At 49.6% G+C, this 27500-nt stretch overlaps 1 protein-coding gene across 1 annotated transcript in view; it reads right to left on the bottom strand.

Annotated features, from left to right (window-relative positions):
- The window catches only part of dclre1c (DNA cross-link repair 1C, PSO2 homolog), a gene marked incomplete at its 3' end in the record, with an annotated part of 64035 nt that overhangs the window by 21642 nt on the left and 14893 nt on the right, over positions 1-27500 (bottom strand). The window contains exons 6-12 of the mRNA XM_079531716.1: positions 22773-22874; positions 22466-22538; positions 21738-21878; positions 20762-20863; positions 11194-11330; positions 7645-7699; positions 6178-6266 (exon numbers count right to left, since the gene is read on the bottom strand). Coding sequence (XP_079387842.1) covers positions 6178-6266; positions 7645-7699; positions 11194-11330; positions 20762-20863; positions 21738-21878; positions 22466-22538; positions 22773-22874 — 699 coding nt within the window. The remainder of the gene's footprint in view (positions 1-6177; positions 6267-7644; positions 7700-11193; positions 11331-20761; positions 20864-21737; positions 21879-22465; positions 22539-22772; positions 22875-27500) is intronic.

Raw genomic sequence — 27500 nt, 5'->3', positions numbered from 1 at the left:
TTTTACTATTTTGCAAAACATTTTTGAATAGTTAAAATGGCCAATCTACAAGCTCACAATGTGTCAATGTAGATTGGCTAGTTGAACTATTCTAAAATGTTTTTCAAAATAGGGCGACTGTGGCTCAAGAGGTAGAGCAGGTCGTCCAATGATCCATGGGTCGGCGGTTCGAATCCCGGCTCCTCCTGTCTACATGTCGAAGTGTCCTTGGGCAAGACACTGAACCCCAAATTGCTCCCGATGAGCTGGTTGGTACCTTGCATGGCTTCCGCCGCCATCGGTGTATGAATGTGTGTGAATGGGTGAATGTAATGCACAATCTATGTAAAGGTGTGTGCATGTGTGTGTGAATGGGTGAATGTAATGCACAATCTATGTAAAGGTGTATGAATGTGTGTGTGAATGGGTGAATGTAATGCACAATCTATGTAAAGGTGTATGAATGTGTGTGTGAATGGGTGAATGTAATGCACAATCTATGTAAAGGTGTGTGAATGTGTGTGTGAATGGGTGAATGTAATGCACAATCTATGTAAAGGTGTGTGAATGTGTGTGTGAATGGGTGAATGTAATGCACAATCTATGTAAAGGTGTATGAATGTGTGTGTGAATGGGTGAATGTAATGCACAATCTATGTAAAGGTGTGTGAATGTGTGTGAATCTATGTAAAGATGTGTGAATGTGTGTGTGAATGGGTGAATGTAATGCACAATCTATGTAAAGGTGTATGAATGTGTGTGTGAATGGGTGAATGTAATGCACAATCTATGTAAAGGTGTGTGAATGTGTGTGTGAATGGGTGAATGTAATGCACAATCTATGTAAAGGTGTATGAATGTGTGTGTGAATGGGTGAATGTAATGCACAATCTATGTAAAGGTGTATGAATGTGTGTGTGAATGGGTGAATGTAATGCACAATCTATGTAAAGGTGTGTGAATGTGTGTGTGAATGGGTGAATGTAATGCACAATCTATGTAAAGGTGTGTGAATGTGTGTGTGAATGGGTGAATGTAATGCACAATCTATGTAAAGGTGTATGAATGTGTGTGTGAATGGGTGAATGTAATGCACAATCTATGTAAAGGTGTGTGAATGTGTGTGAATCTATGTAAAGATGTGTGAATGTGTGTGTGAATGGGTGAATGTAATGCACAATCTATGTAAAGGTGTATGAATGTGTGTGTGAATGGGTGAATGTAATGCACAATCTATGTAAAGGTGTGTGAATGGGTGAATGTAATGCACAATCTATGTAAGGGTGTGTGAATGGGTGAATGTAATGCACAATCTATGTAAAGGTGTGTGAATGTGTGTGTGAATGGGTGAATGTAATGCACAATCTATGTAAAGGTGTATGAATGTGTGTGTGAATGGGTGAATGTAATGCACAATCTATGTAAAGGTGTGTGAATGAGTGTGTGAATGGGTGAATGTAATGCACAATCTATGTAAAGGTGTGTGAATGTGTGTGTGAATGGGTGAATGTAATGCACAATCTATGTAAAGGTGTGTGAATGTGTGTGTGAATGGGTGAATGTAATGCACAATCTATGTAAAGGTGTGTGAATGTGTGTGTGAATGGGTGAATGTAATGCACAATCTATGTAAAGATGTGTGAATGTGTGTGTGAATGGGTGAATGTAATGCACAATCTATGTAAAGGTGTATGAATGTGTGTGTGAATGGGTGAATGTAATGCACAATCTATGTAAAGGTGTGTGAATGGGTGAATGTAATGCACAATCTATGTAAAGGTGTGTGAATGTGTGTGTGTGTGTGTGAATGGGTGAATGTAATGCACAATCTATGTAAAGGTGTGTGAATGTGTGTGTGTGAATGGGTGAATGTAATGCACAATCTATGTAAAGGTGTGTGAATGTGTGTGTGTGAATGGGTGAATGTAATGCACAATCTATGTAAAGATGTGTGAATGTGTGTGAATGGGTGAATGTAATGCACAATCTATGTAAAGGTGTGTGAATGGGTGAATGTAATGCACAATCTATGTAAGGGTGTGTGAATGGGTGAATGTAATGCACAATCTATGTAAAGGTGTATGAATGTGTGTGTGAATGGGTGAATGTAATGCACAATCTATGTAAAGGTGTATGAATGTGTGTGTGAATGGGTGAATGTAATGCACAATCTATGTAAAGGTGTGTGAATGTGTGTGTGAATGGGTGAATGTAATGCACAATCTATGTAAAGGTGTGTGAATGTGTGTGTGAATGGGTGAATGTAATGCACAATCTATGTAAAGGTGTATGAATGTGTGTGTGAATGGGTGAATGTAATGCACAATCTATGTAAAGGTGTGTGAATGTGTGTGAATCTATGTAAAGATGTGTGAATGTGTGTGTGAATGGGTGAATGTAATGCACAATCTATGTAAAGGTGTATGAATGTGTGTGTGAATGGGTGAATGTAATGCACAATCTATGTAAAGGTGTGTGAATGGGTGAATGTAATGCACAATCTATGTAAGGGTGTGTGAATGGGTGAATGTAATGCACAATCTATGTAAAGGTGTGTGAATGTGTGTGAATGGGTGAATGTAATGCACAATCTATGTAAAGGTGTGTGAATGAGTGTGTGAATGGGTGAATGTAATGCACAATCTATGTAAAGGTGTGTGAATGTGTGTGTGAATGGGTGAATGTAATGCACAATCTATGTAAAGGTGTGTGAATGTGTGTGTGAATGGGTGAATGTAATGCACAATCTATGTAAAGATGTGTGAATGTGTGTGTGAATGGGTGAATGTAATGCACAATCTATGTAAAGGTGTATGAATGTGTGTGTGAATGGGTGAATGTAATGCACAATCTATGTAAAGGTGTGTGAATGGGTGAATGTAATGCACAATCTATGTAAAGGTGTGTGAATGTGTGTGTGAATGGGTGAATGTAATGCACAATCTATGTAAAGGTGTGTGAATGTGTGTGTGTGAATGGGTGAATGTAATGCACAATCTATGTAAAGGTGTGTGAATGTGTGTGTGTGTGAATGGGTGAATGTAATGCACAATCTATGTAAAGATGTGTGAATGTGTGTGAATGGGTGAATGTAATGCACAATCTATGTAAAGGTGTGTGAATGGGTGAATGTAATGCACAATCTATGTAAGGGTGTGTGAATGGGTGAATGTAATGCACAATCTATGTAAAGGTGTGTGAATGTGTGTGTGAATGGGTGAATGTAATGCACAATCTATGTAAAGGTGTATGAATGTGTGTGTGAATGGGTGAATGTAATGCACAATCTATGTAAAGGTGTGTGAATGTGTGTGTGAATGGGTGAATGTAATGCACAATCTATGTAAAGGTGTATGAATGTGTGTGTGAATGGGTGAATGTAATTCACAATCTATGTAAAGGTGTGTGAATGAGTGTGTGAATGGGTGAATGTAATGCACAATCTATGTAAAGATGTGTGAATGTGTGTGTGAATGGGTGAATGTAATGCACAATCTATGTAAAGGTGTATGAATGTGTGTGTGAATGGGTGAATGTAATGCACAATCTATGTAAAGGTGTGTGAATGGGTGAATGTAAAGTACAATCTATGTAAAGGTGTGTGAATGTGTGTGTGAATGGGTGAATGTAATGCACAATCTATGTAAAGGTGTATGAATGTGTGTGTGAATGGGTGAATGTAATGCACAATCTATGTAAAGATGTGTGAATGGGTGTGTGAATGGGTGAATTTAATGCACAATCTATGTAAAGGTGTGTGAATGGGTGAATGTAATGCACAATCTATGTAAAGGTGTGTGAATGGGTGAATGTAATGCACAATCTATGTAAAGGTGTGTGAATGTGTGTGTGAATGGGTGAATGTAATGCACAATCTATGTAAAGGTGTATGAATGTGTGTGTGAATGGGTGAATGTAATGCACAATCTATGTAAAGCGCCTTGGATAAAGGCACTATATAAATGCACCATTTACCATTTAGGGATAAGGGGTTTAGCGGTGACGAAAATGGAGCCCAAAGGGTTTAACATGAGAGAGAGAGAGACATAGGGTTTAACATGAGAGAGAGAGAGACATAGGGTTTAACATGAGAGAGAGAGAGACATAGGGTTTAACATGAGAGAGAGAGAGACATAGGGTTTAACATGAGAGAGAGAGAGACATAGGGTTTAACATGAGAGAGAGAGAGACATAGAGAGAGAGAGAGAGAGAGAGAGAGAGAGAGACATAGGGTTTAACATGAGAGAGAGAGAGAGACATAGGGTTTAACATGAGAGAGAGAGAGACGTAGGGTTTAACATGAGAGAGAGAGAGAGAGAGAGAGAGAGAGAGAGAGAGAGATAGAGAGAGAGTGTCACGTGGACTGCGGTCACGTGTGTGTTATGATTTGTTATGATTAGTTTTGTTTAATATGATGTAGTATAGATATATATATTTATTGTTAATATTATGTATATATCTATATGAGGTAACTGGGGGTATTGTTATAGTTATATTATATATATATATCTATAGCTATACATCCAGTAGATTTGTTATGAACACATATGGGGATAGAAAGCGCTTTCTATATTATATGTGTTCTATATTCCACTCCAGGTTGGATTGGCTGTTTACTGCCTTGTAGTAACACCAACGAGGGGCCGGCTCTAGCCAGGCGTCTGATCAACGCCTGACTCCTTGATTGGCTGCCGGTCGCGCGCATTCCTTGGCCAGGAATGCGCCGTGCTCTATATAGCCAGTCTGCATCCGACAGCTCGGGGGGAACGTCGCTAGGACCTTCTCCCGATCCGCTACCACCAATGTGTCACCGCTGACTATTGAAATATCTACCTTATTGTTTATTTGTTAAATGTGTTTCCGCACACCCTTCGGAAAGGTGTTTTCTTTATTGTATCTTTTGTTTTGGTGAGCCATTATTGTATAATACGTTGTTTGATTTATTATATATATATTTATTATAATAAATACTCGTATTTTGATCCTGGTGTCTGTCCCCCCTTCGTATGTTACCCACTCATTTACACCTAGACTTATGATTTGTAACAGAGAGACATAGGGTTTAACATGAGAGAGAGAGATACATAGGGTTTAACATGAGAGATAGAGAGAGAGAGAGAGACATAGGGTTTAACATGAGAGAGAGAGAGAGATAGAGAGAGAGAGAGAGACGTAGGGTTTAACATGAGAGAGAGAGAGAGAGAGAGAGAGAGAGAGAGAGAGAGAGAGAGACATAGGGTTTAACATGAGAGAGAGAGAGAGAGACGTAGGGTTTAACATGAGAGAGAGAGAGAGATAGAGAGAGAGATAGAGAGAGAGAGAGAGAGAGAGAGAGAGACATAGGGTTTAACACGAGAGAGAGAGAGACATAGGGTTTAACATGAGAGATAGAGAGAGAGAGAGAGACATAGGGTTTAACATATGAGAGAGAGAGAGAGATAGAGAGAGAGAGAGAGACGTAGGGTTTAACATGAGAGAGAGAGAGAGCGAGAGAGAGAGAGAGAGAGAGAGACATAGGGTTTAACATGAGAGAGAGAGAGAGAGAGAGAGACGTAGGGTTTAACATGAGAGAGAGAGAGAGAGAGACGTAGGGTTTAACTGAGAGAGAGAGAGAGAGAGAGAGAGAGAGAGAGAGAGAGATTAGTCTTAAGTACTTAAGTACTGTACTTAAGTACAAATTTTGAAGTATTTGTACTTTACTGGAGTATTTCCAACTTCCAGTAGGAAGGAACCCATTTCCCGCCAGCATTAAGTAATCCCTCGATAGCGTACTGCCAAGGTTTTATCGCATGTAACACTTACTTTGAAGAGCCAAATATCCGTAACAGGATGTTCCTGTGACAAACTGCTGTGTGGTGTCATGACCGGTTGTTGTTCTCTCCGTCGGTGGTGGAAAAAGCCGACCGCGAGTATCACAGCGCCTGCTACAGGCCGTTGAAAACGCTTGTCTGGGCCAGAAACTGCCCCTCAATGTCGTTTCTGAGATACAGGCCTTTGAGGGCAGGGCTTACAATGCAAGTGGATGCGCGCGCATCTTCAACATGGCCAGTGTCCCACTCTGTGTTGATGCGTTAGCAACATTAGCTACGATACGATCAGATTAAAACTTGTATTAAAGAATGTAAACCCTGGTTCACGAGAGTCTGGTGTTTGGCGGGCCTCGTGTTAAGTGTAACTGTTCGACCAATAGGGACTCACATCTGTGTGACATCAGTAATGGTTCGACCAATAGGGATGACACTGGGGTAGATGTTGATTGGCTGCAGGTAGGACAGGAAGTCTTTAATCTGAAAAAGAAAATGTAGACCAATGAAAACATGATAAAGTGATGGACGAACAAAGACCGTTCTCACACGATCGCATTGTGTTTTTATTCCATTTGAAATTAGCTGGTTCCGCACCGGGCCCGAGAAAACCAGATTAACCCATGTTGGGGCGGGAACCCCTTTTGGTATCGTTGGTATTGTTAATTGTCTAATTAAACATTAATAATGTACAACATGCTATTACACCAGGGGTCTGCAATAGGCGGCCCGCGGGCCAAAATCGGCCCCTCGGATATTATTTTGAGAATTATGTTTTTTTCTTCTCCCCGCACATATAACCCATTTTGGGCGGGAACCCCTTTTGGTGTTAGCATTATGTTATGCTTTAGCTATTGAAAAATAGCAGATCTACAAGCTCATAGCGCGCCACCGAGTGGCGCGCTACGAGCGTGTAGGTCTGCTATTTTTGAAAAATCCAATGACTTAGCCTCGGTCACATTTAATAAGAAACATTGTATAAGAAGCCGCTTCAAACCTAAATGGATGAGAGGTTAGAGAGTGCATGGTGTTCAACACAGAGCCCACTGAGCTGTGGATAAATGAGAGGATAGAGAGTGCATGGTGTTCAACACAGAGCCCACTGAGCTGTGGATAAATGAGAGGTTAGAGAGTGCATGGTGTTCAACACAGAGCCCACTGAGCTGTGGATAAATGAGAGGTTAGTTAGAGAGTGCATGGTGTTCAACACAGAGCCCACTGAGCTGTGGATAAATGAGAGGATAGAGAGTGCATGGTGTTCAACACAGAGCCCACTGAGCTGTGGATAAATGAGAGGTTAGAGAGTGCATGGTGTTCAACACAGAGCCTACTGAGCTGTGGACAAATGAGAGGTTAGTTAGAGAGTGCATGGTGTTCAACACAGAGCCCACTGAGCTGTGGATAAATGAGAGGTTAGAGAGTGCATGGTGTTCAACACAGAGCCCACTGAGCTGTGGATAAATGAGAGGTTAGTTAGAGAGTGCATGGTGTTCAACACAGAGCCCACTGAGCTGTGGATAAATGAGAGGTTAGTTAGAGAGTGCATGGTGTTCAACACAGAGCCCACTGAGCTGTGGATAAATGAGAGGTTAGAGAGTGCATGGTGTTCAACACAGAGCCCACTGAGCTGTGGATAAATGAGAGGTTAGTTAGAGAGTGCATGGTGTTCAACACAGAGCCTACTGAGCTGTGGATAAATGAGAGGTTAGAGAGTGCATGGTGTTCAACACAGAGCCCACTGAGCTGTGGATAAATGAGAGGTTAGAGAGTGCATGGTGTTCAACACAGAGCCCACTGAGCTGTGGATAAATGAGACAAAACATGTATTAATACAATGATATTCATTATAATCCAGACATACCTCCACGTAGGAGGAGTGAAAACTGAAGCAGGCTCTGTAGGAACTGGCTCCTGTTCTGTGGACGCACACACGCACGCACATGCGCACACACGCACGCACGCACACGCCACATACGCGCACACCCACACCCACACCCCCACCCACACACACACACACACACACACACACACACGCACACACGCACACACGCACACACACACACACACACACACACACACGTCTATTAGGACTATAGTAAATAATAAAAAAAAAAAATCGCCATAATATTTGGTAAAAGAAATACATATTTAGCAGCCTGCCCTGTCAAAAATAGCTAAAATTCCTAAAACTAAAGAAAGCAGCAAATTAAGACAAATGAACACTCATCTTTTACTTTCTCTAATAACCTAAAACATGAACCTTGGTTGAAAAAAACTAAAGTTGTCCTTTAAGGATGTCCAGAGGTACTAGAATAATAATAAATGTGTAGTATGTTCTTAAGGATGTCCAGAGGGAGGTACTAGAATAATAATAAATGTGTAGTATGTTCTTAAGGATGTCCAGAGGGAGGTACTAGAATAATAATAAATGTGTGGTATGTTCTTAAGGATGTCCAGAGGGAGGTACTAGAATAATAATAAATGTGTAGTATGTTCTTAAGGATGTCCAGAGGGAGGTACTAGAATAATAATAAATGTGTAGTATGTTCTTAAGGATGTCCAGAGGGAGGTACTAGAATAATAATAAATGTGTAGTATGTTCTTAAGGATGTCCAGAGGGAGGTACTAGAATAATAATAAATGTGTAGTATGTTCTTAAGGATGTCCAGAGGGAGGTACTAGAATAATAATAAATGTGTAGTATGTTCTTAAGGATGTCCAGAGGGAGGTACTAGAATAATAATAAATGTGTAGTATGTTCTTAAGGATGTCCAGAGGTACTAGAATAATAATAAATGTGTAGTATGTTCTTAAGGATGTCCAGAGGGAGGTACTAGAATAATAATAAATGTGTAGTATGTTCTTAAGGATGTCCAGAGGGAGGTACTAGAATAATAATAAATGTGTAGTATGTTCTTAAGGATGTCCAGAGGGAGGTACTAGAATAATAATAAATGTGTTGTATGTTCTTAAGGATGTCCAGAGGGAGGTACTAGAATAATACTAAATGTGTAGTATGTTCTTAAGGATGTCCAGAGGGAGGTACTAGAATAATAATAAATGTGTAGTATGTTCTTAAGGATGTCCAGAGGGAGGTACTAGAATAATAATAAATGTGTAGTATGTTCTTAAGGATGTCCAGAGGGAGGTACTAGAATAATAATAAATGTGTAGTATGTTCTTAAGGATGTCCAGAGGGAGGTACTAGAATAATAATAAATGTGTAGTATGTTCTTAAGGATGTCCAGAGGTACTAGAATAAGTTTAGAAAATACTTTGCAAATGTTTTCCCATTTGAGATATGGCCATTTTCCGTCTGGGACGCCATCTTGAAAATGACGGCTTTCCGGGGAGTAGATTTTGGTAGACTTTTAGTATGTTATTTAGCATGCCCAATACTACCAGAATCCATTGAAAAACCTTTTGTATCAATGTTTTGGGGGTTAAACCGTATATGTCCATATGATGTCCATGGATCATGTAGCAAGTAAGTCCACAGGAGTACAAGTATCTCACAGCTTACTGTGAGAGAGATATGTCGGCATCCTATGATATTGTAGATTACAGATACAGTTAAAGGTTAAAAGGATGACACAGGGGTGTTGTTTCCACTGTGGTCCACTCATTGGACATCATGTACTCCAATCATGGACCACAGTGGAAACAACACCCTTGTGTTATCCTTTTAACCTTTAAAGGAGAATTCCATACTAAAAGGCTTTCTTACCTTTCTTTGTAGTTGTTACGTCCCCACCAAAGAGGTCCAGGTGTTATTTTGTTATTTCCCCTACCATAAGCCCTAAATGAATTGCATTGAATGGAATGGGAATTGAATGGGGCTATGGGGTGTTGCGCTAATTCGCTTATTTCCTTTGCTCAAAATTATATATTCTTTGTATATATCCTCTCTTCATAATGTAAATAATATCCCAAGCGGCACACTTTACTACTTATTTCGATGGAAATAAGCGAATTAGCACAACACCCCATAGCCCCATTCAATTCCCATTCAATTCAATGCAATTCATTGAGGGCTTATGGTAGGGGAAATAGGCAATAAGGAGTTTTTGCACAAAAAAAACACCTGGACCTCTTTGGTGGGGACGTAACGACTACAAATAAAGGTAAGAAAGGTAAGAAAGCATTCTAGCATGGAATTCTCCTTTAACACAATCAGTGTCGGAAGTCCTTCAAAATAGGAGCTCTGGGGTGCCGGAACAACATGGCCGCTTTTACTCGGAAAGCCATGACCCGGAAACAATCTACTAAAAAAAGTTCACTTTACATATCTAGCTTACATTGCGATCGTTTTAGTTTATACGATATATGATCCAAAAAGCGTTCATATTTTGCGGGAGAGACGGATGAGGAGCAGACATGAAGCGCCAGTATATCGATCCGTTCAACACCACGGAAAGCGCCCTGGATTAGGAGAGACGAGTCATTCTTTCCGCCGCGCTAACGGCTAACTCAATGATAAGCTAACATGGGGACAGAGCGGAGCATACGGTAGCCGAGACTCGAGAGGTGAACTGACAAATTAAAAAAAAGGGGAAAATTATTTATTATCTCGCCCCGTATCATTGAGGATGCGCTAGGACGTCCTCAGACGTCGTAGGCAACCCTCGGTTCCATTCCCTAGGACGTGCCGACACGTCCTATGTACGGAAACGGTTAACTGTATCTGTAATCTACAATATCATAGGATGCCGGCATATCTCTCTCCCAGTAAGCATATCTCTCTCCCAGTAAGCATATCTCTCTCCCAGTAAGCATATCTCTCTCCCAGTAAGCATATCTCTCTCCCAGTAAGCATATCTCTCTCCCAGTAAGCATATCTCTCTCCCAGTAAGCATATCTCTCTCCCAGTAAACATATCTCTCTCCCAGTAAGCATATCTCTCTCCCAGTAAACATATCTCTCTCCCAGTAAGCATATCTCTCTCCCAGTAAGCATATCTCTCTCCCAGTAAGCATATCTCTCTCCCAGTAAGCATATCTCTCTCCCAGTAAGCATATCTCTCTCCCAGTAAGCATATCTCTCTCCCAGTAAGCATATCTCTCTCCCAGTAAGCATATCTCTCTCCCAGTAAGCATATCTCTCTCCCAGTAAGCATATCTCTCTCCCAGTAAGCATATCTCTCTCCCAGTAAGCATATCTCTCTCCCAGTAAGCATATCTCTCTCCCAGTAAGCATATCTCTCTCCCAGTAAGCATATCTCTCTCCCAGTAAGCATATCTCTCTCCCAGTAAGCTAACAGCAGTCTCAACAAATTACATACTGTACATCTGCTGACAAGTTCACATAATTATGTCGATTTTACTCGACAGTTGGCCCTGTAAAATGTCCCATTACCTCAACCTGTACAGTAAGTGTGCGTGCGTGCGTGCGTGCGTGCGTGTGTTCCTACCTCACCACCACGTTGCTCATGTCACAGCGCTCTCCGAACCACATGGTTGACGGTTTGATGCTGATGATCCGATACGGAGTTCCATCTGGAGCCGCTGAGCCACAGGGCAGCCTGCTGCCACGCACACACTGAGCATGCTGCGCACGCACACACACACGCACACACACACACACACACACACACACACACGCACAGACAGGCACACACACACACACACACACACACGCACAGACAGGCACACACACACACACACACACACACACACACACGCACACACACGCACACACACGCACGCACACGCACAGACAGGCACGCATGCACACACACACACAATATTGTCTATATTCATACATTCATGAATCCACTTGCTGACCGGCTATCTGTATTGGGTATTTTTTTAATAGGGGTTTCTTGTGACCCTACCATTAACCCATTTTGGGCAAGTATGTTATACTCTAGCTGTTGAAAAATAGCAGATCTACAAGCTCATACGAGCTTGTAGGTCTGCTATTTTTGAAAAATCGTGAAAATGTGGCGCAAATTTCAAATATATATTCGTTCAGAGCGAACATTTTAAACTCAAATCTTTGCTTCTGGAGGGGGTCCCTAGAACAACATATTGCTTCTGGAGGGGGTCCCTAGAACAACATATTGCTTCTGGAGGGGGTCCCTAGAACAACATAATGCTTCTGGAGGGGTTCCCTATAACAACATAATGCTTCTGGAGGGGTTCCCTATAACAACATATTGCTTCTGGAGGGGGTCCCTAGAACAACATATTGCTTCTGGAGGGGGTCCCTAGAACAACATAATGCTTCTGGAGGGGGTCCCTATAACAACATATTGCTTCTGGAGGGGGTCCCTAGAACAACATATTGCTTCTGGAGGGGGTCCCTAGAACAACATATTGCTTCTTGAGGGGGTCCTTCTGGAGGGGGTCCATAGAACAACATATTGCTTCTGGAGGGGGTCCTTCTGGAGGGGGTCCATAGAACAACATATTGCTTCTGGAGGGGGTCCTTCTGGAGGGGGTCCATAGAACAACATATTGCTTCTGGAGGGGGTCCCTAGAACAACATATTGCTTCTGGAGGGGGTCCCTAGAACAACATATTGCTTCTGGAGGGGGTCCCTAGAACAACATATTGCTTCTGGAGGGGGTCCCTAGAACAACATATTGCTTCTGGAGGGGGTCCCTAGAACAACATATTGCTTCTGGAGGGGGTCCCTAGAACATCATATTGCTTCTGGAGGGGGTCCCTAGAACAACATATTGCTTCTGGAGGGGGTCCTTCTGGAGGGGGTCCTTCTGGAGGGGGTCCCTAGAACAACATATTGCTTCTGGAGGGGGTCCCTAGAACAACATATTGCTTCTGGAGGGGGTCCTTCTGGAGGGGGTCCCTAGAACAACATATTTTCAGATGGGGGTCGGAGGCCAAATACAGATAACTTTTGGGGGTCCTTCTGGGTTTTTCTCAAAACCGTCAGGATTTAGAAGACATTAGAATCAGGTATAAATGGGATCTTATATAAGGAAAAATGTCAAACTTTCCTTTTGCTTTTAAGTAGCATGTGACATGTCAAACTAGTATAGGGGGTTCCATGATTCTGAATCCATTCCAAGCATTAGTTTTGCACTAAATGTGCAAAACTAATGGCCACTTGCCCAAATGTGCCCAAAATGTGCTGACCTCATCACATTTGTTTTCATTTCTATGGCCGTTTTTAGCACAAGGAGTGCATTTTGTGCAAAACTAATGCTTGGAATGGATTCAGAACCATGGAAACCCCCTAGTTTGACACGTTAAAGCATAAGGAAAGTTTGACATTTTTGCCTGCCATAGGATGTTAACACTTTCAGCACCCCCTGCTGTTCATTTGAAATGACCGCAGGCAGCCAGCTATCTCCCCTATAGAGGAGCCATTCTATTTCCTCCCACACGGCCCAACACAACGAGAGGAGAGGCAAAAACGTTTTCGAGCAGCCGACATGTCTTAGTTTTCACCACAAGCGGTAACATGGCTGGTGCGATGCGATCAGACATCACTGTTTACATCTGAACGCCGGGCGGTTTGGACTAAAACAACAACTTTGGAGTATTTTTCGGAGAAAACAAGCAGCAAAGAAACGACAATGAGTGGATCCTCATCGTGGTTCCTCACGATGAGAAGAACATGGGCGCTGTCTAGCAGCCTGGGGGCGCTGTCTAGCAGCCTGGGGGCCTGTCTAGCAGCCTGGGGGCCTGTCTAGTAGCCTGGGAGCCTGTCTAGCAGCCTGGGGGCCTGTCTAGCAGCCTGGGGGCCTGTCTAGCAGCCTGGGGGCCTGTCTAGCAGCCTGGGGGCCTGTCTAGCAGCCTGGGGGCCTGTCTAGCTGTCTAGCAGCCTGGGGGCCTGTCTAGCAGCCTGGGGGCCTGTCTAGCAGCCTGGGGGCCTGTCTAGCAGCCTGGGGGCCTGTCTAGCTGTCTAGCAGCCTGGGGGCCTGTCTAGTAGCCTGGGGGCCTGTCTAGCAGCCTGGGGGCCTGTCTAGCAGCCTGGGGGCCTGTCTAGCAGCCTGGGGGCCTGTCTAGCAGCCTGGGGACCTGTCTAGTAGCCTGGGGGCCTGTCTAGTAGCCTGGGGGCCTGTCTAGTAGCCTGGGGGCCTGTCTAGTAGCCTGGGGGCCTGTCTAGCAGCCTGGGGGCCTGTCTAGCAGCCTGGGGGCCTGTCTAGCAGCCTGGAGGCCTGTCTAGCAGCCTGGGGGCCTGTCTAGCAGCCTGGGGGCCTGTCTAGCAGCCTGGGGGCCTGTCTAGCAGCCTGGGGGCCTGTCTAGCAGCCTGGGGGCCTGTCTAGTAGCCTGGGGGCCTGTCTAGCAGCATGGGGGCCTGTCTAGCAGCCTGGGGGCCTGTCTAGCAGCCTGGGGGCCTGTCTAGCAGCCTGGGGGCCTGTCTAGTAGCCTGGGGGCCTGTCTAGTAGCCTGGGGGCCTGTCTAGCAGCCTGGGGGCCTGTCTAGCAGCCTGGGGGCCTGTCTAGCAGCCTGGGGGCCTGTCTAGCAGCCTGGGGGCCTGTCTAGCAGCCTGGGGGCGCTGTCTAGCAGCCTGGGGGCCTGTCTAGCAGCCTGGGGGCCTGTCTAGCAGCCTGGGGGCCTGTCTAGCAGCCTGGGGGCCTGTCTAGTAGCCTGGGGGCCTGTCTAGCAGCCTGGGGGCCTGTCTAGCAGCCTGGGGGCCTGTCTAGCAGCCTGGGGGCCTGTCTAGCAGCCTGGGGGCCTGTCTAGCAGCCTGGGGGCCTGTCTAGTAGCCTGGGGGCCTGTCTAGTAGCCTGGGGGCCTGTCTAGCAGCCTGGGGGCCTGTCTAGCAGCCTGGGGGCCTGTCTAGCAGCCTGGGGGCCTGTCTAGCAGCCTGGGGGCCTGTCTGGGGGCCTGTCTAGTAGCCTGGGGGCCTGTCTAGCAGCCTGGGGGCCTGTCTAGCAGCCTGGGGGCCTGTCTAGCAGCCTGGGGGCCTGTCTAGCAGCCTGGGGGCACTGTCTAGCAGCATGGGGGCCTGTCTAGTAGCCTGGGGGCCTGTCTAGCAGCCTGGGGGCCTGTCTAGTAGCCTGGGGGCCTGTCTAGCAGCCTGGGGGCCTGTCTAGCAGCCTGGGGGCCTGTCTAGCAGCCTGGGGGCCTGTCTAGTAGCCTGGGGGCCTGTCTAGCAGCCTGGGGGCCTGTCTAGCAGCCTGGGGGCCTGTCTAGCAGCCTGGGGGCCTGTCTAGTAGCCTGGGGGCCTGTCTAGTAGCCTGGGGGCCTGTCTAGCAGCCTGGGGGCCTGTCTAGTAGCCTGGGGGCCTGTCTAGCAGCCTGGGGGCCTGTCTAGTAGCCTGGGGGCCTGTCTAGCAGCCTGGGGGCCTGTCTAGCAGCCTGGGGGCCTGTCTAGCAGCCTGGGGGCCTGTCTAGTAGCCTGGGGGCCTGTCTAGCAGCCTGGGGGCCTGTCTAGCAGCCTGGGGGCCTGTCTAGCAGCCTGGGGGCCTGTCTAGCAGCCTGGGGGCGCTGTCTAGCAGCCTGGGGGCCTGTCTAGTAGCCTGGGGGCCTGTCTAGCAGCCTGGGGGCGCTGTCTATAGCAGCCTGGGGGCCTGTCTAGCAGCCTGGGGGCCTGTCTGTCTAGCAGCCTGGGGGCCTGTCTAGCAGCCTGGGGGCCTGTCTAGCAGCCTGGGGGCCTGTCTAGCAGCCTGGGGGCCTGTCTAGCAGCCTGGGGGCCTGTCTGGGGGCCTGTCTAGTAGCCTGGGGGCCTGTCTAGCAGCCTGGGGGCCTGTCTGGGGGCCTGTCTAGTAGCCTGGGGGCCTGTCTAGCAGCCTGGGGGCCTGTCTAGTAGCCTGGGGGCCTGTCTAGTAGCCTGGGGGCCTGTCTAGCAGCCTGGGGGCCTGTCTAGCAGCCTGGGGGCCTGTCTAGTAGCCTGGGGGCCCTGTCTAGCAGCCTGGGGGCCCTGTCTAGTAGCCTGGGGGCCTGTCTAGCAGCCTGGGGGCCCTGTCTAGCAGCCTGGGGGCCTGTCTAGCAGCCTGGGGGCCTGTCTAGCAGCCTGGGGGCCTGTCTAGCAGCCTGGGGGCCTGTCTAGCAGCCTGGGGGCCTGTCTAGTAGCCTGGGGGCCCTGTCTAGCAGCCTGGGGGCCCTGTCTAGTAGCCTGGGGGCCTGTCTAGCAGCCTGGGGGCCCTGTCTAGCAGCCTGGGGGCCTGTCTAGCAGCCTGGGGGCCTGTCTAGCAGCCTGGGGGCCCTGTCTAGCAGCCTGGGGGCCTGTCTAGCAGCCTGGGGGCCCTGTCTAGCAGCCTGGGGGCCCTGTCTAGCAGCCTGGGGGCCTGTCTAGTAGCCTGGGGGCCTGTCTAGCAGCCTGGGGGCCTGTCTAGTAGCATGGGGGCCTGTCTAGTAGCCTGGGGGCCTGTCTAGCAGCCTGGGGGCCTGTCTAGCAGCCTGGGGCCCTGTCTAGCAGCCTGGGGGCCTGTCTAGCAGCCTGGGGGCCTGTCTAGTAGCCTGGGGGCCTGTCTAGTAGCCTGGGGGCCTGTCTAGCAGCCTGGGGGCCTGTCTAGTAGCCTGGGGGCCCTGTCTAGCAGCCTGGGGGCCTGTCTAGTAGCCTGGGGGCCTGTCTAGTAGCCTGGGGGCCTGTCTAGTAGCCTGGGGGCCTGTCTAGCAGCCTGGGGGCCTGTCTAGTAGCCTGGGGGCCTGTCTAGTAGCCTGGGGGCCTGTCTAGCAGCCTGGGGGCCTGTCTAGCAGCCTGGGGGCCTGTCTAGCAGCATGGGGGCCTGTCTAGTAGCCTGGGGGCCTGTCTAGCAGCCTGGGGGCCTGTCTAGCAGCCTGGGGGCCTGTCTAGTAGCCTGGGGGCCTGTCTAGCAGCCTGGGGGCGCTGTCTAGCAGCCTGGGGGCCTGTCTAGTAGCCTGGGGGCCTGTCTAGTAGCCTGGGGGCCTGTCTAGTAGCCTGGGGGCCCTGTCTAGCAGCCTGGGGGCCTGTCTAGCAGCCTGGGGGCCTGTCTAGCAGCCTGGGGGCCTGTCTAGCAGCCTGGGGGCCTGTCTAGCAGCCTGGAGGCCTGTCTAGCAGCCTGGGGGCCTGTCTATAGCAGCCTGGGGGCCTGTCTAGCAGCCTGGGGGCCTGTCTAGCAGCCTGGGGGCCTGTCTAGTAGCCTGGGGGCCTGTCTAGCAGCCTGGGGGCCTGTCTATAGCAGCCTGGGGGCCTGTCTAGCAGCCTGGGGGCCTGTCTAGTAGCCTGGGGGCCTGTCTAGCAGCCTGGGGGCGCTGTCTAGCAGCCTGGGGGCCTGTCTAGTAGCCTGGGGGCCTGTCTAGTAGCCTGGGGGCCTGTCTAGTAGCCTGGGGGCCCTGTCTAGTAGCCTGGGGGCCTGTCTAGTAGCCTGGGGGCCTGTCTAGCAGCCTGGGGGCCTGTCTAGCAGCCTGGGGGCCTGTCTAGTAGCCTGGGGGCCCTGTCTAGCAGCCTGGGGGCCTGTCTAGCAGCCTGGGGGCCTGTCTAGCAGCCTGGGGGCCTGTCTAGCAGCCTGGGGGCCTGTCTAGCAGCCTGGGGGCCTGTCTAGCAGCCTGGAGGCCTGTCTAGCAGCCTGGGGGCCTGTCTAGCAGCCTGGAGGCCTGTCTAGCAGCCTGGGGGCCTGTCTAGCAGCCTGGAGGCCTGTCTAGCAGCCTGGGGGCCTGTCTAGCAGCCTGGGGGCCTGTCTGTCTAGCAGCCTGGGGGCCTGTCTAGCAGCCTGGGAGCCTGTCTAGTAGCCTGGGGGCCTGTCTAGTAGCCTGGGGGCCTGTCTAGCAGCCTGGGGGCCTGTCTAGTAGCCTGGGGGCCTGTCTAGCAGCCTGGGGGCCTGTCTAGCAGCCTGGGGGCCTGTCTAGTAGCCTGGGGGCCTGTCTAGCAGCCTGGGGGCCTGTCTAGCAGCCTGGGGGCCTGTCTAGCAGCCTGGGGGCCTGTCTAGCAGCCTGGGGGCCTGTCTAGCAGCCTAGGGGCCTGTCTAGCAGCCTGGGGGCCTGTCTAGCAGCCTGGGGGCCTGTCTAGTAGCCTGGGGGCCTGTCTAGCAGCCTGGGGGCCTGTCTAGCAGCCTGGGGGCCTGTCTAGCAGCCTGGGGGCCTGTCTAGCAGCCTGGGGGCCTGTCTAGCAGCCTGGGGGCCTGTCTAGCAGCCTGGGGGCCTGTCTAGCAGCCTGGGGGCCTGTCTAGCAGCCTGGGGGCCTGTCTAGTAGCCTGGGGGCCTGTCTAGCAGCATGGGGGCCTGTCTAGCAGCCTGGGGCCCTGTCTAGCAGCCTGGGGGCCTGTCTAGTAGCCTGGGGGCCCTGTCTAGTAGCCTGGGGGCCTGGGGGCCTGTCTAGCAGCCTGGGGGCCTGTCTAGCAGCCTGGGGGCCTGTCTAGCAGCCTGGGGGCCTGTCTAGTAGCCTGGGGGCCTGTCTAGCAGCCTGGGGGCCTGTCTAGCAGCCTGGGGGCCTGTCTAGCAGCCTGGGGGCCTGTCTAGCAGCCTGGGGGCCTGTCTAGCAGCCTGGGGGCCTGTCTAGTAGCCTGGGGGCCTGTCTAGTAGCCTGGGGGCCTGTCTAGCAGCCTGGGGGCCTGTCTAGCAGCCTGGGGGCCTGTCTAGTAGCCTGGGGGCCTGTCTAGCAGCCTGGGGGCCTGTCTAGCAGCCTGGGGGCCTGTCTAGCAGCCTGGGGGCGCTGTCTAGCAGCCTGGGGGCCTGTCTAGTAGCCTGGGGGCCTGTCTAGCAGCCTGGGGGCCTGTCTAGCAGCCTGGGGGCCTGTCTAGCAGCCTGGGGGCCTGTCTAGCAGCCTGGGGGCCTGTCTAGCAGCCTGGGGGCGCTGTCTAGCAGCCTGGGGGCCTGTCTAGCAGCCTGGGGGCGCTGTCTAGCAGCCTGGGGGCGCTGTCTAGCAGCCTGGGGGCGCTGTCTAGCAGCCCGGGGGCCTGTCTAGCAGCCTGGGGGCGCTGTCTAGCAGCCTGGGGGCCTGTCTAGCAGCCTGGGGGCCTGTCTAGCAGCCTGGGGGCCTGTCTAGCAGCCTGGGGGCCTGTCTAGTAGCCTGGGGGCGCTGTCTAGTAGCCTGGGGGCCTGTCTAGTAGCCTGGGGGCCTGTCTAGCAGCCTGGGGGCGCTGTCTAGTAGCCTGGGGGCCTGTCTAGCAGCCTGGGGGCCTGTCTAGTAGCCTGGGGGCCTGTCTAGTAGCCTGGGGGCCTGTCTAGTAGCATGGGGGCCTGTCTAGTAGCCTGGGGGCCTGTCTAGTAGCCTGGGGGCCTGTCTAGTAGCCTGGGGGCCTGTCTAGTAGCATGGGGGCCTGTCTAGTAGCCTGGGGGCCTGTCTAGTAGCATGGGGGCCTGTCTAGTAGCCTGGGGGCCTGTCTAGTAGCATGGGGGCCTGTCTAGTAGCCTGGGGGCCTGTCTAGCAGCCTGGGGGCCTGTCTAGCAGCCTGGGGGCGCTGTCTAGTAGCCTGGGGGCCTGTCTAGCAGCCTGGGGGCCTGTCTAGTAGCCTGGGGGCCTGTCTAGCAGCCTGGGGGCCTGTCTAGTAGCCTGGGGGCCTGTCTAGTAGCCTGGGGGCCTGTCTAGTAGCCTGGGGGCCTGTCTAGTAGCCTGGGGGCCTGTCTAGCAGCCTGGGGGCCTGTCTAGCAGCCTGGGGGCCTGTCTAGTAGCCTGGGGGCCTGTCTAGCAGCCTGGGGGCCTGTCTAGTAGCCTGGGGGCCTGTCTAGCAGCCTGGGGGCCTGTCTAGCTGTCTAGCAGCCTGGGGGCCTGTCTAGCAGCCTGGGGGCCTGTCTAGCTGTCTAGCAGCCTGGGGGCCTGTCTAGCTGTCTAGCAGCCTGGGGGCCTGTCTAGCAGCCTGGGGGCCTGTCTAGCTGTCTAGCAGCCTGGGGGCCTGTCTAGCAGCCTGGGGGCCTGTCTAGCAGCCTGGGGGCCTGTCTAGCAGCCTGGGGGCGCTGTCTAGCAGCCTGGGGGCCTGTCTAGTAGCCTGGGGGCCTGTCTAGCAGCCTGGGGGCCTGTCTAGCAGCCTGGGGGCCTGTCTAGCAGCCTGGGGGCCTGTCTGTCTAGCAGCCTGGGGGCCTGTCTGTCTAGCAGCCTGGGGGCCTGTCTGTCTAGCAGCCTGGGGGCCTGTCTAGCAGCCTGGGGGCCTGTCTAGTAGCCTGGGGGCCTGTCTAGCAGCCTGGGGGCCTGTCTAACAGCCTGGGGGCCTGTCTAGCAGCCTGGGGGCCTGTCTAGCAGCCTGGGGGCCTGTCTAGCAGCCTGGGGGCCTGTCTAGCAGCCTGGGGGCCTGTCTAGCAGCCTGGGGGCGCTGTCTAGCAGCCTGGGGGCCTGTCTAGCAGCCTGGGGGCCTGTCTAGCAGCCTGGGGGCCTGTCTAGTAGCCTGGGGGCCTGTCTAGTAGCCTGGGGGCCTGTCTAGCAGCCTGGGGGCCTGTCTAGCAGCCTGGGGGCCTGTCTAGCAGCCTGGGGGCCTGTCTAGCAGCCTGGGGGCCTGTCTAGCAACCTGGGGGCCTGTCTAGCAACCTGGGGGCCTGTCTAGCAGCCTGGGGGCCTGTCTAGCAGCCTGGGGGCCTGTCTAGCAGCCTGGGGGCCTGTCTAGCAGCCTGGGGGCCTGTCTAGCAGCCTGGGGGCCTGTCTAGCAGCCTGGGGGCCTGTCTAGCAGCATGGGGGCAGCTTGGGGGCCTGTCTAGCAGCCTGGGGGCCTGTCTAGCAGCCTGGGGGCCTGTCTAGCAGCCTGGGGGCCTGTCTAGCAGCCTGGGGGCCTGTCTAGCAGCCTGGGGGCAGCTTGGGGGCCTGTCTAGCAGCCTGGGGGCCTGTCTAGCAGCCTGGGGGCCTGTCTAGCAGCCTGGGGGCCTGTCTGTCTAGCAGTCTGGGGGCGCTAGACATGCGTAAATGGTAAATGGTGCATTTATATAGCGCCTTTATCCAAGGCGCTTTACATAGATTGTGCATTACATTCACCCATTCACACACACATTCATACACCGATTGCGGCGGAAGCCATGCAAGGTACCAACCAGCACACCGGGAGCAATTTGGGGTTCAGTGTCTTGCCCAAGGACACTGTAGACAGGAGGAGCCGGGATTCGAACCGCCGACCCATGGATCATTGGACGACCTGCTCTACCTCTTGAGCCACAGTCGCCCCCATGCGTGTGTGTGCGTCACCTTAGCGTGTCTGCAGGCGTGTATCTGTGTGTTGCGGTCCTCTGTCACATGACTCAGGATCTCTGGCATCTTCTTAAACATGGACAGACTGTTGACATGGATCTGACGCACACGCACGCACGCACACACACACATACATGCGCACACACACACACACGCACGCACACACACACACACATGCGCACACACACACATACATGCGCGCACACACACACACACACACACACACACACACACACACACACACACACACACACACACACACACACACACACACACACACACACACACACACACACACACACACACACACACACACACACACACACACACACACACACACACACACACACACACTTTACAATTTAGGCATTTATTAATCCAGAGCGACTTACATTAAGCAAGAACAAAAAGCATGGCAATACATACAAAGTAGTTATCATGAAACATGCGTAAGCTAAGAACGGTGGAATATCTATACAATGAAACTATATATATAAACTATGCATACTATACTATACTGTAAATATGTACTATGAAGTGCTATGACTAGTAACTACATAAAATGCAATTCTAGTGCTGTCTACCACACATGCTATATTAAGTTACAATTACAATTTACAATTTAGGCATTTAGCAGACGCTCTTAAGTCTGTATAAAATGCTATCTAAGTCTACATAAAGTGTTAGCGCGCGCACACACAGACAGCTCGCACACACACACACACACACACACACAGACAGACAGACAGACAGACAGACAGACAGACAGACAGACAGACAGACAGACATGCTGGTGAAAAACGATTAAATAATCGCTATTGTGTGTTACCTGTGTGTGTGTGTTACCTGTGTGTGTGTGTGTGCGTGCGTGCGTGCGTGCGTAGGTGCATGCCTGCGTGCGTGTTACCTGTGCATGTGTGCGTGCGTGCGTATGTTACCTGTGAGTGTGTGCGTGTTACCTGTGCGTGCGTACCTGTGTGTCGAAGGCGTCTCCCAGACTGGTGAACAGGTATTCATATCCGTACGCAGCCTTACAGTTGAGCCAGACCACATGGTACACACTCTGACCAATCCACGCAGAGATCACCTCCCTGATGCCGCGAAGACACGCCTCCTACACACACACACACACACACACACACACACACACACACACACACACACACACACACACACACCTAATGTTTAAACCAGTGGCTCTCAGAACCCCCAAAATAAAATAATATATATTTGTCCACAGAGCCCCCCCCCCCCCCCCCCCCCCCCCCCCCCCCCCCCCCCCCATTTAAAAACATGTTGTTCCAGCACTGCCAGGGAATGAGTGTTTGATTATGTCAAATGATAGTTTTGATTGATTGCTTTAAGTATTTATTAACAGTTTGCAGAATTACAGTACATTTCAAGCACAACTCAAGACAAAGACTGTTAACTGTGAGTGGACGACACCATAAAGCATTACACTTGTTTACAAGAGGGTCCACCTTGTTCAATTCATCAAAACATTTAGAGACGTACAAATAGACACTTCTATATAGTCAAAGAACAGAACAGGAATTCATCATAAAGGAGGTAAAAAGGGAAAATAAACATATACAGTGAGGGGTGGGGGGGGGATTCAGATTTTACGGCCTAGCTGTACATAATCCCTCTAGTGTCGCGCACGCACGCACGCACGCACACACGCACACACTTCCGACTCACCCGACTAGGTATTTGGTAGAAGCGTGGGTCGTAGAATGTGGAGTCCAGATAAATGCTCTGAATATCTTTCACTCTGTAATGAACACAGAACACACACATAGTGTCTAAATGAATAGGACGGAGACCTCCGTCTAGGGCGATATAAGAGTTAAGTGAGTGAGTGATTTCTGACAGTTATGTGACACAGACAGACAGACAGACAGACAGGCAGGCAGGCAGGCAGGCAGACAGACAGACAGACAGACAGACAGGCAGGCAGGCAGGCAGGCAGGCAGACAGACAGACAGACAGACAGACAGTATCTCACCTGCTCCCAGAATGCAACAGCTCTATCCTGGAGGCGTCTCCTTTGGCAAACCTGAAGTCACCGGTATACAACACAGAGCCCTGGAGCCCTTCAAACAGAAACCTACACACACACACACACACACACACACACACACACACACACACACACACACACACACACACACACACACACACACACACACTTTTTAAACCACCATGATATATCATATCTTCCTTCTATTGATAAGCCTCTAAAACTTTGGAATGTCAAGGACCAAAAAAATATGTATGTATTTGATCGCCTTAAAATGTTTCAACATTAGGTGTTCAATAGCATTGATTTATGAAAAAAACAAACTGTGGAGTCTCACGGGGGGACCGCCAGCCAGGTAAGAGCCACCGCAACAGAGAGAGACAGACAGAGGGAGACAGAGAGCGACGGACGCGCCTGGGCGCGGGGATTGACGCTCGTTATGTCCCCAATCACGTCTTACGCCACCCCGACCTGTCACCGCTGAGAGGCGGGCCGGAAACCTTCAAATATGAGCGCCGCTCTCTCACTCCTGTTCTGTCCTCTCATCGAGCGGCACGGGCTAACGCTGGCGGTAAGTGAGAACCCGAACATTACTCTGCACATTCCTGTCTAACACTAGGCTGACAAGTAACCCTCTCTCTCTCGTCCACAACAGGCATATGCACGGGGCTTCGCATAAAGAGCGCCTCTCTAAGGCGCTGCGCTAGGAGCGCAAAGTACAAGGACAAAGGATCTAAGGAGGAACAGGCAGCCAGCCAAGGAAAGGAGGAGCCAAAGGAGGCCACTCACTCACTTGCCTCCGACTGGAGCGAAACGTGACTATTAGCCCCTAGAGCACCCCCCTCCCCGAGCGGAGGTTTACCGTTATTTTCACTGAACTGAATTATCACACCGCCGAAGCGGTTTATCCCAGGCTCACTCTGTTGAGACGGTCCCCCTACCCCGGACCCCCGAGGGAGAAGGAAAGAGGACCTAAAGACTGTTTGAGTTATTATATGAACGTGACCTGTAGTGAGCGTTTGTTTTCCGTTATCCTTGAAAGCTGTAGAATTACCTGAACAAATAAAACCTTTAGGCCTAGAGCCCACTTACACCCGCTCTCTCCTCTCTCCTCTCTCCTCTCTCCTGTGTCTTGCACCGGCGTGCAAATTATACTTTATATCACGATCACGGATCAATTATACTTTATATCACGATCACGGATCAATTATACTTTATATCACGATCACGGATCAATTATACTTTATATCACGATCACGGATCAATTATACTTTATATCACGATCACGGATCAATTATACTTTATATCACGATCACGGATCAATTATACTTTATATCACGATCACGGATCAATTATACTTTATATCACGATCACGGATCAATTATACTTTATATCACGATCACGGATCAATTATACTTTATATCACGATCACGGATCAATTATACTTTATATCACGATCACGGATCAATGATACTTTATATCACGATCACGGATCAATTATACTTTATATCACGATCACGGATCAATTATACTTTACATCACGATCACGGATCAATTATACTTTATATCACGATCACGGATCAATTATACTTTATATCACGATCACGGATCAATTATACTTTATATCACGATCACGGATCAATTATACTTTATATCACGATCACGGATCAATTATACTTTATATCACGATCACGGATCAATTATACTTTATATCACGATCACGGATCAATTATACTTTATATCACGATCACGGATCAATTATACTTTATATCACGATCACGGATCAATTACACTTTATATCACGATCACGGATCAATTATACTTTATATCACGATCACGGATCAATTATACTTTATATCACGATCACGGATCAATTATACTTTATATCACGATCACGGATCAATTATACTTTATATCACGATCACGGATCAATTATACTTTATATCACGATCACGGATCAATTATACTTTATATCACGATCACGGATCAATTATACTTTATATCACGATCACGGATCAATTACACTTTATATCACGATCACGGATCAATTATACTTTATATCACGATCACGGATCAATTATACTTTATATCACGATCACGGATCAATTATACTTTATATCACGATCACGGATCAATTATACTTTATATCACGATCACGGATCAATTATACTTTATATCACGATCACGGATCAATTATACTTTATATCACGATCACGGATCAATTATACTTTATATCACGATCACGGATCAATTATACTTTATATCACGATCACGGATCAATTATACTTTATATCACGATCACGGATCAATTATACTTTATATCACGATCACGGATCAATTATACTTTATATCACGATCACGGATCAATTATACTTTATATCACGATCACGGATCAATTATACTTTATATCACGATCACGGATCAATTATACTTTATATCACGATCACGGATCAATTATACTTTATATCACGATCACGGATCAATTATACTTTATATCACGATCACGGATCAATTATACTTTATATCACGATCACGGATCAATTATACTTTATATCACGATCACGGATCCCGACGACAGTGTTGACCTCAACGAGGTGAAAGCAAACTAGCAAAGCTCAAATCTAATTAATATAAGAAGGTTTAAACTAAAGCAACCATGATGACAACTCTCCTGTGTGTCCATAGAGTATATATATAATAGAGACTGAACTGGCGCGAAGCTCCGCCCCCCCAGCTATTCATGTCAGTGGAAGTTGCTCAGTGGCGTTTTGAAGCACCCGGAAGACTGCCGGAAGTCCCTCCCAGGACCTCAACTTTGAGGTCCTGAGTGACGTAGGGCAACCGAGCGCTCAACGTTAAAGCCCAGCTGCACGGGGTTTCCCGGTCATGAATCCACGGGTCCGCCTGTAGTCCCTCCTCCTACCACTAGGACCCAGAGCTTCAACGTTGAATAGCCTCGTGTGTGTCCCATTCCTCACACGTGGATAAAGAAGAGAGCAAAGTAGGAGCTGTTTAGGAGTGCATCGAGTTGAGAACTTGAGTGTTGCGCCTTGTTAACACTTATACTGCCACCTGCTGGACGCAGAACCAACCGCAGACTGCCAAGGCAATTAGCAATGTAACACACGCTGGACTCACCATGCTGCTGGGCTTCCGTTGTTGATGCTAAATAATTAGCGTCAATGCTAGCGAGCTAAAATGAAGCCATCCTTGCTCTAGAAAGCTAGCCTGATTATCAGACTGTAGCTTTCTTGAAGCTTCAGTCTGACATTGTCTCCTGTCTGAGCGATTTCAAGGGGGAGGGGATTAGAATTATCCCTCAACCAGTAGCCATTGGTGTTGTTTTTCCCTCCTTCCTCTGTGTGTTGCGCTGCGTGATGACGCTGAAAACGGGACTCCGCGCTGATTGGTTGTTCGTTAGACCCACCCCCACCACCGATTCTCATTGGATAATACATTTTTGTACCGAAGAAATTATAGGTTCACAGTGCAACACCAGACCAAGAGACGCAGTCCACTCAGAGAGTGGGCGGGGTCTTTGGGCTGGATCCAGGCTACTAGAAAGCGCCAATGTTTCCATCTAGACCACCAGATAATCAGCAAAGACCTCCGAACATCGTGCGTTTTATCCAAACCACGGAGAGCTCCGCAGATTAGGAGTTATTCAGCTTTTAGTCAGCCTGTATAATGGGAGGTGGACGGAGGCGAGGTTACGCAACCCGGTCTAGGTTCACTAAAGAAGGAAAGGCCGAGCCAAAATAATAATGAAAAAATAGAAATCAGCGATCGGGTTTGATATCGATAATAAAGCTTATCAGACGGATCAATCCGCCAGGAGCGGAAGGTAATTACATTCCTTATGGCGGAGCGTTCTGCCATAAGGAAGGTAATTACATTCCTTACGCCAGGGCTCCACCGGACGCGCTGCGTCTCCGTCTCCGTCGCGTGCGTCAAAAAACACACCGGTTCAATTTTAATGCCCGCGTCGCGTCTCCGTCAACGCAACGCAACGCGGGCAGTGGAGCCACCCTTCATTGATTACAAAGGGAACATTCCCTGACGGTGACGCTGACGCGACGCTGATGCGACGCTGACGCGCCCGGTGGAGCCCTGGTGTTGTGGCGGAGCGTTCCGCCACAAGCAGTAAGTCTTGTTAATATTCCATTCAGCCAAGACCGGGACATGATCTGCTAAAACTCTGATGATTGTGTGTAAAAAACAAATGATCCGTTTGGTTCATTTTAAATGCAGGACGCAGAGGAGACGAGAAGAGAGCCCTCTACCAGCCTGGAACCTCTCTCTCTGTCCGTCTGTGTCTCTCTCTCTGTCTCTCTCTCTCTCTCTCTCTGTCTCTCTCTCTCTGTCTCTCTCTCTCTCTGTGTCTGTGTCTCTCTCTCTCTCTCTCTCTCTCTCTCTCTCTCTCTCTCTCTGTCCGTCTGTGTCTCTCTCTCTGTCTCTCTCTGTCCGTCTGTGTCTCTCTCTCTGTCTCTCTCTCTCTGTCCGTCTGTGTCTCTCTCTCTGTCTCTCTCTCTCTGTCCGTCTGTGTCTCTCTCTCTGTCTCTCTCTGTCCGTCTGTGTCTCTCTCTCTGTCTCTCTCTCTCTGTCCGTCTGTGTGTCTCTCTCTCTCTCTCTCTCTCTCTCTGTCTGTGTCTCTCTCTCTGTCTCTCTCTCTCTGTCCGTCTGTGTCTCTCTCTCTCTCTCTCTCTCTCTCTG

This window comes from Electrona antarctica (assembly GCF_951216825.1).
Source record: "Electrona antarctica genome assembly, contig: scaffold_539, whole genome shotgun sequence".
Taxonomy (NCBI): Eukaryota; Metazoa; Chordata; class Actinopteri; order Myctophiformes; family Myctophidae; genus Electrona; species Electrona antarctica.
The sequence above is the reverse complement of the archived record's forward strand: the minus strand, read 5'-3'. Positions and strand labels throughout refer to the sequence as shown.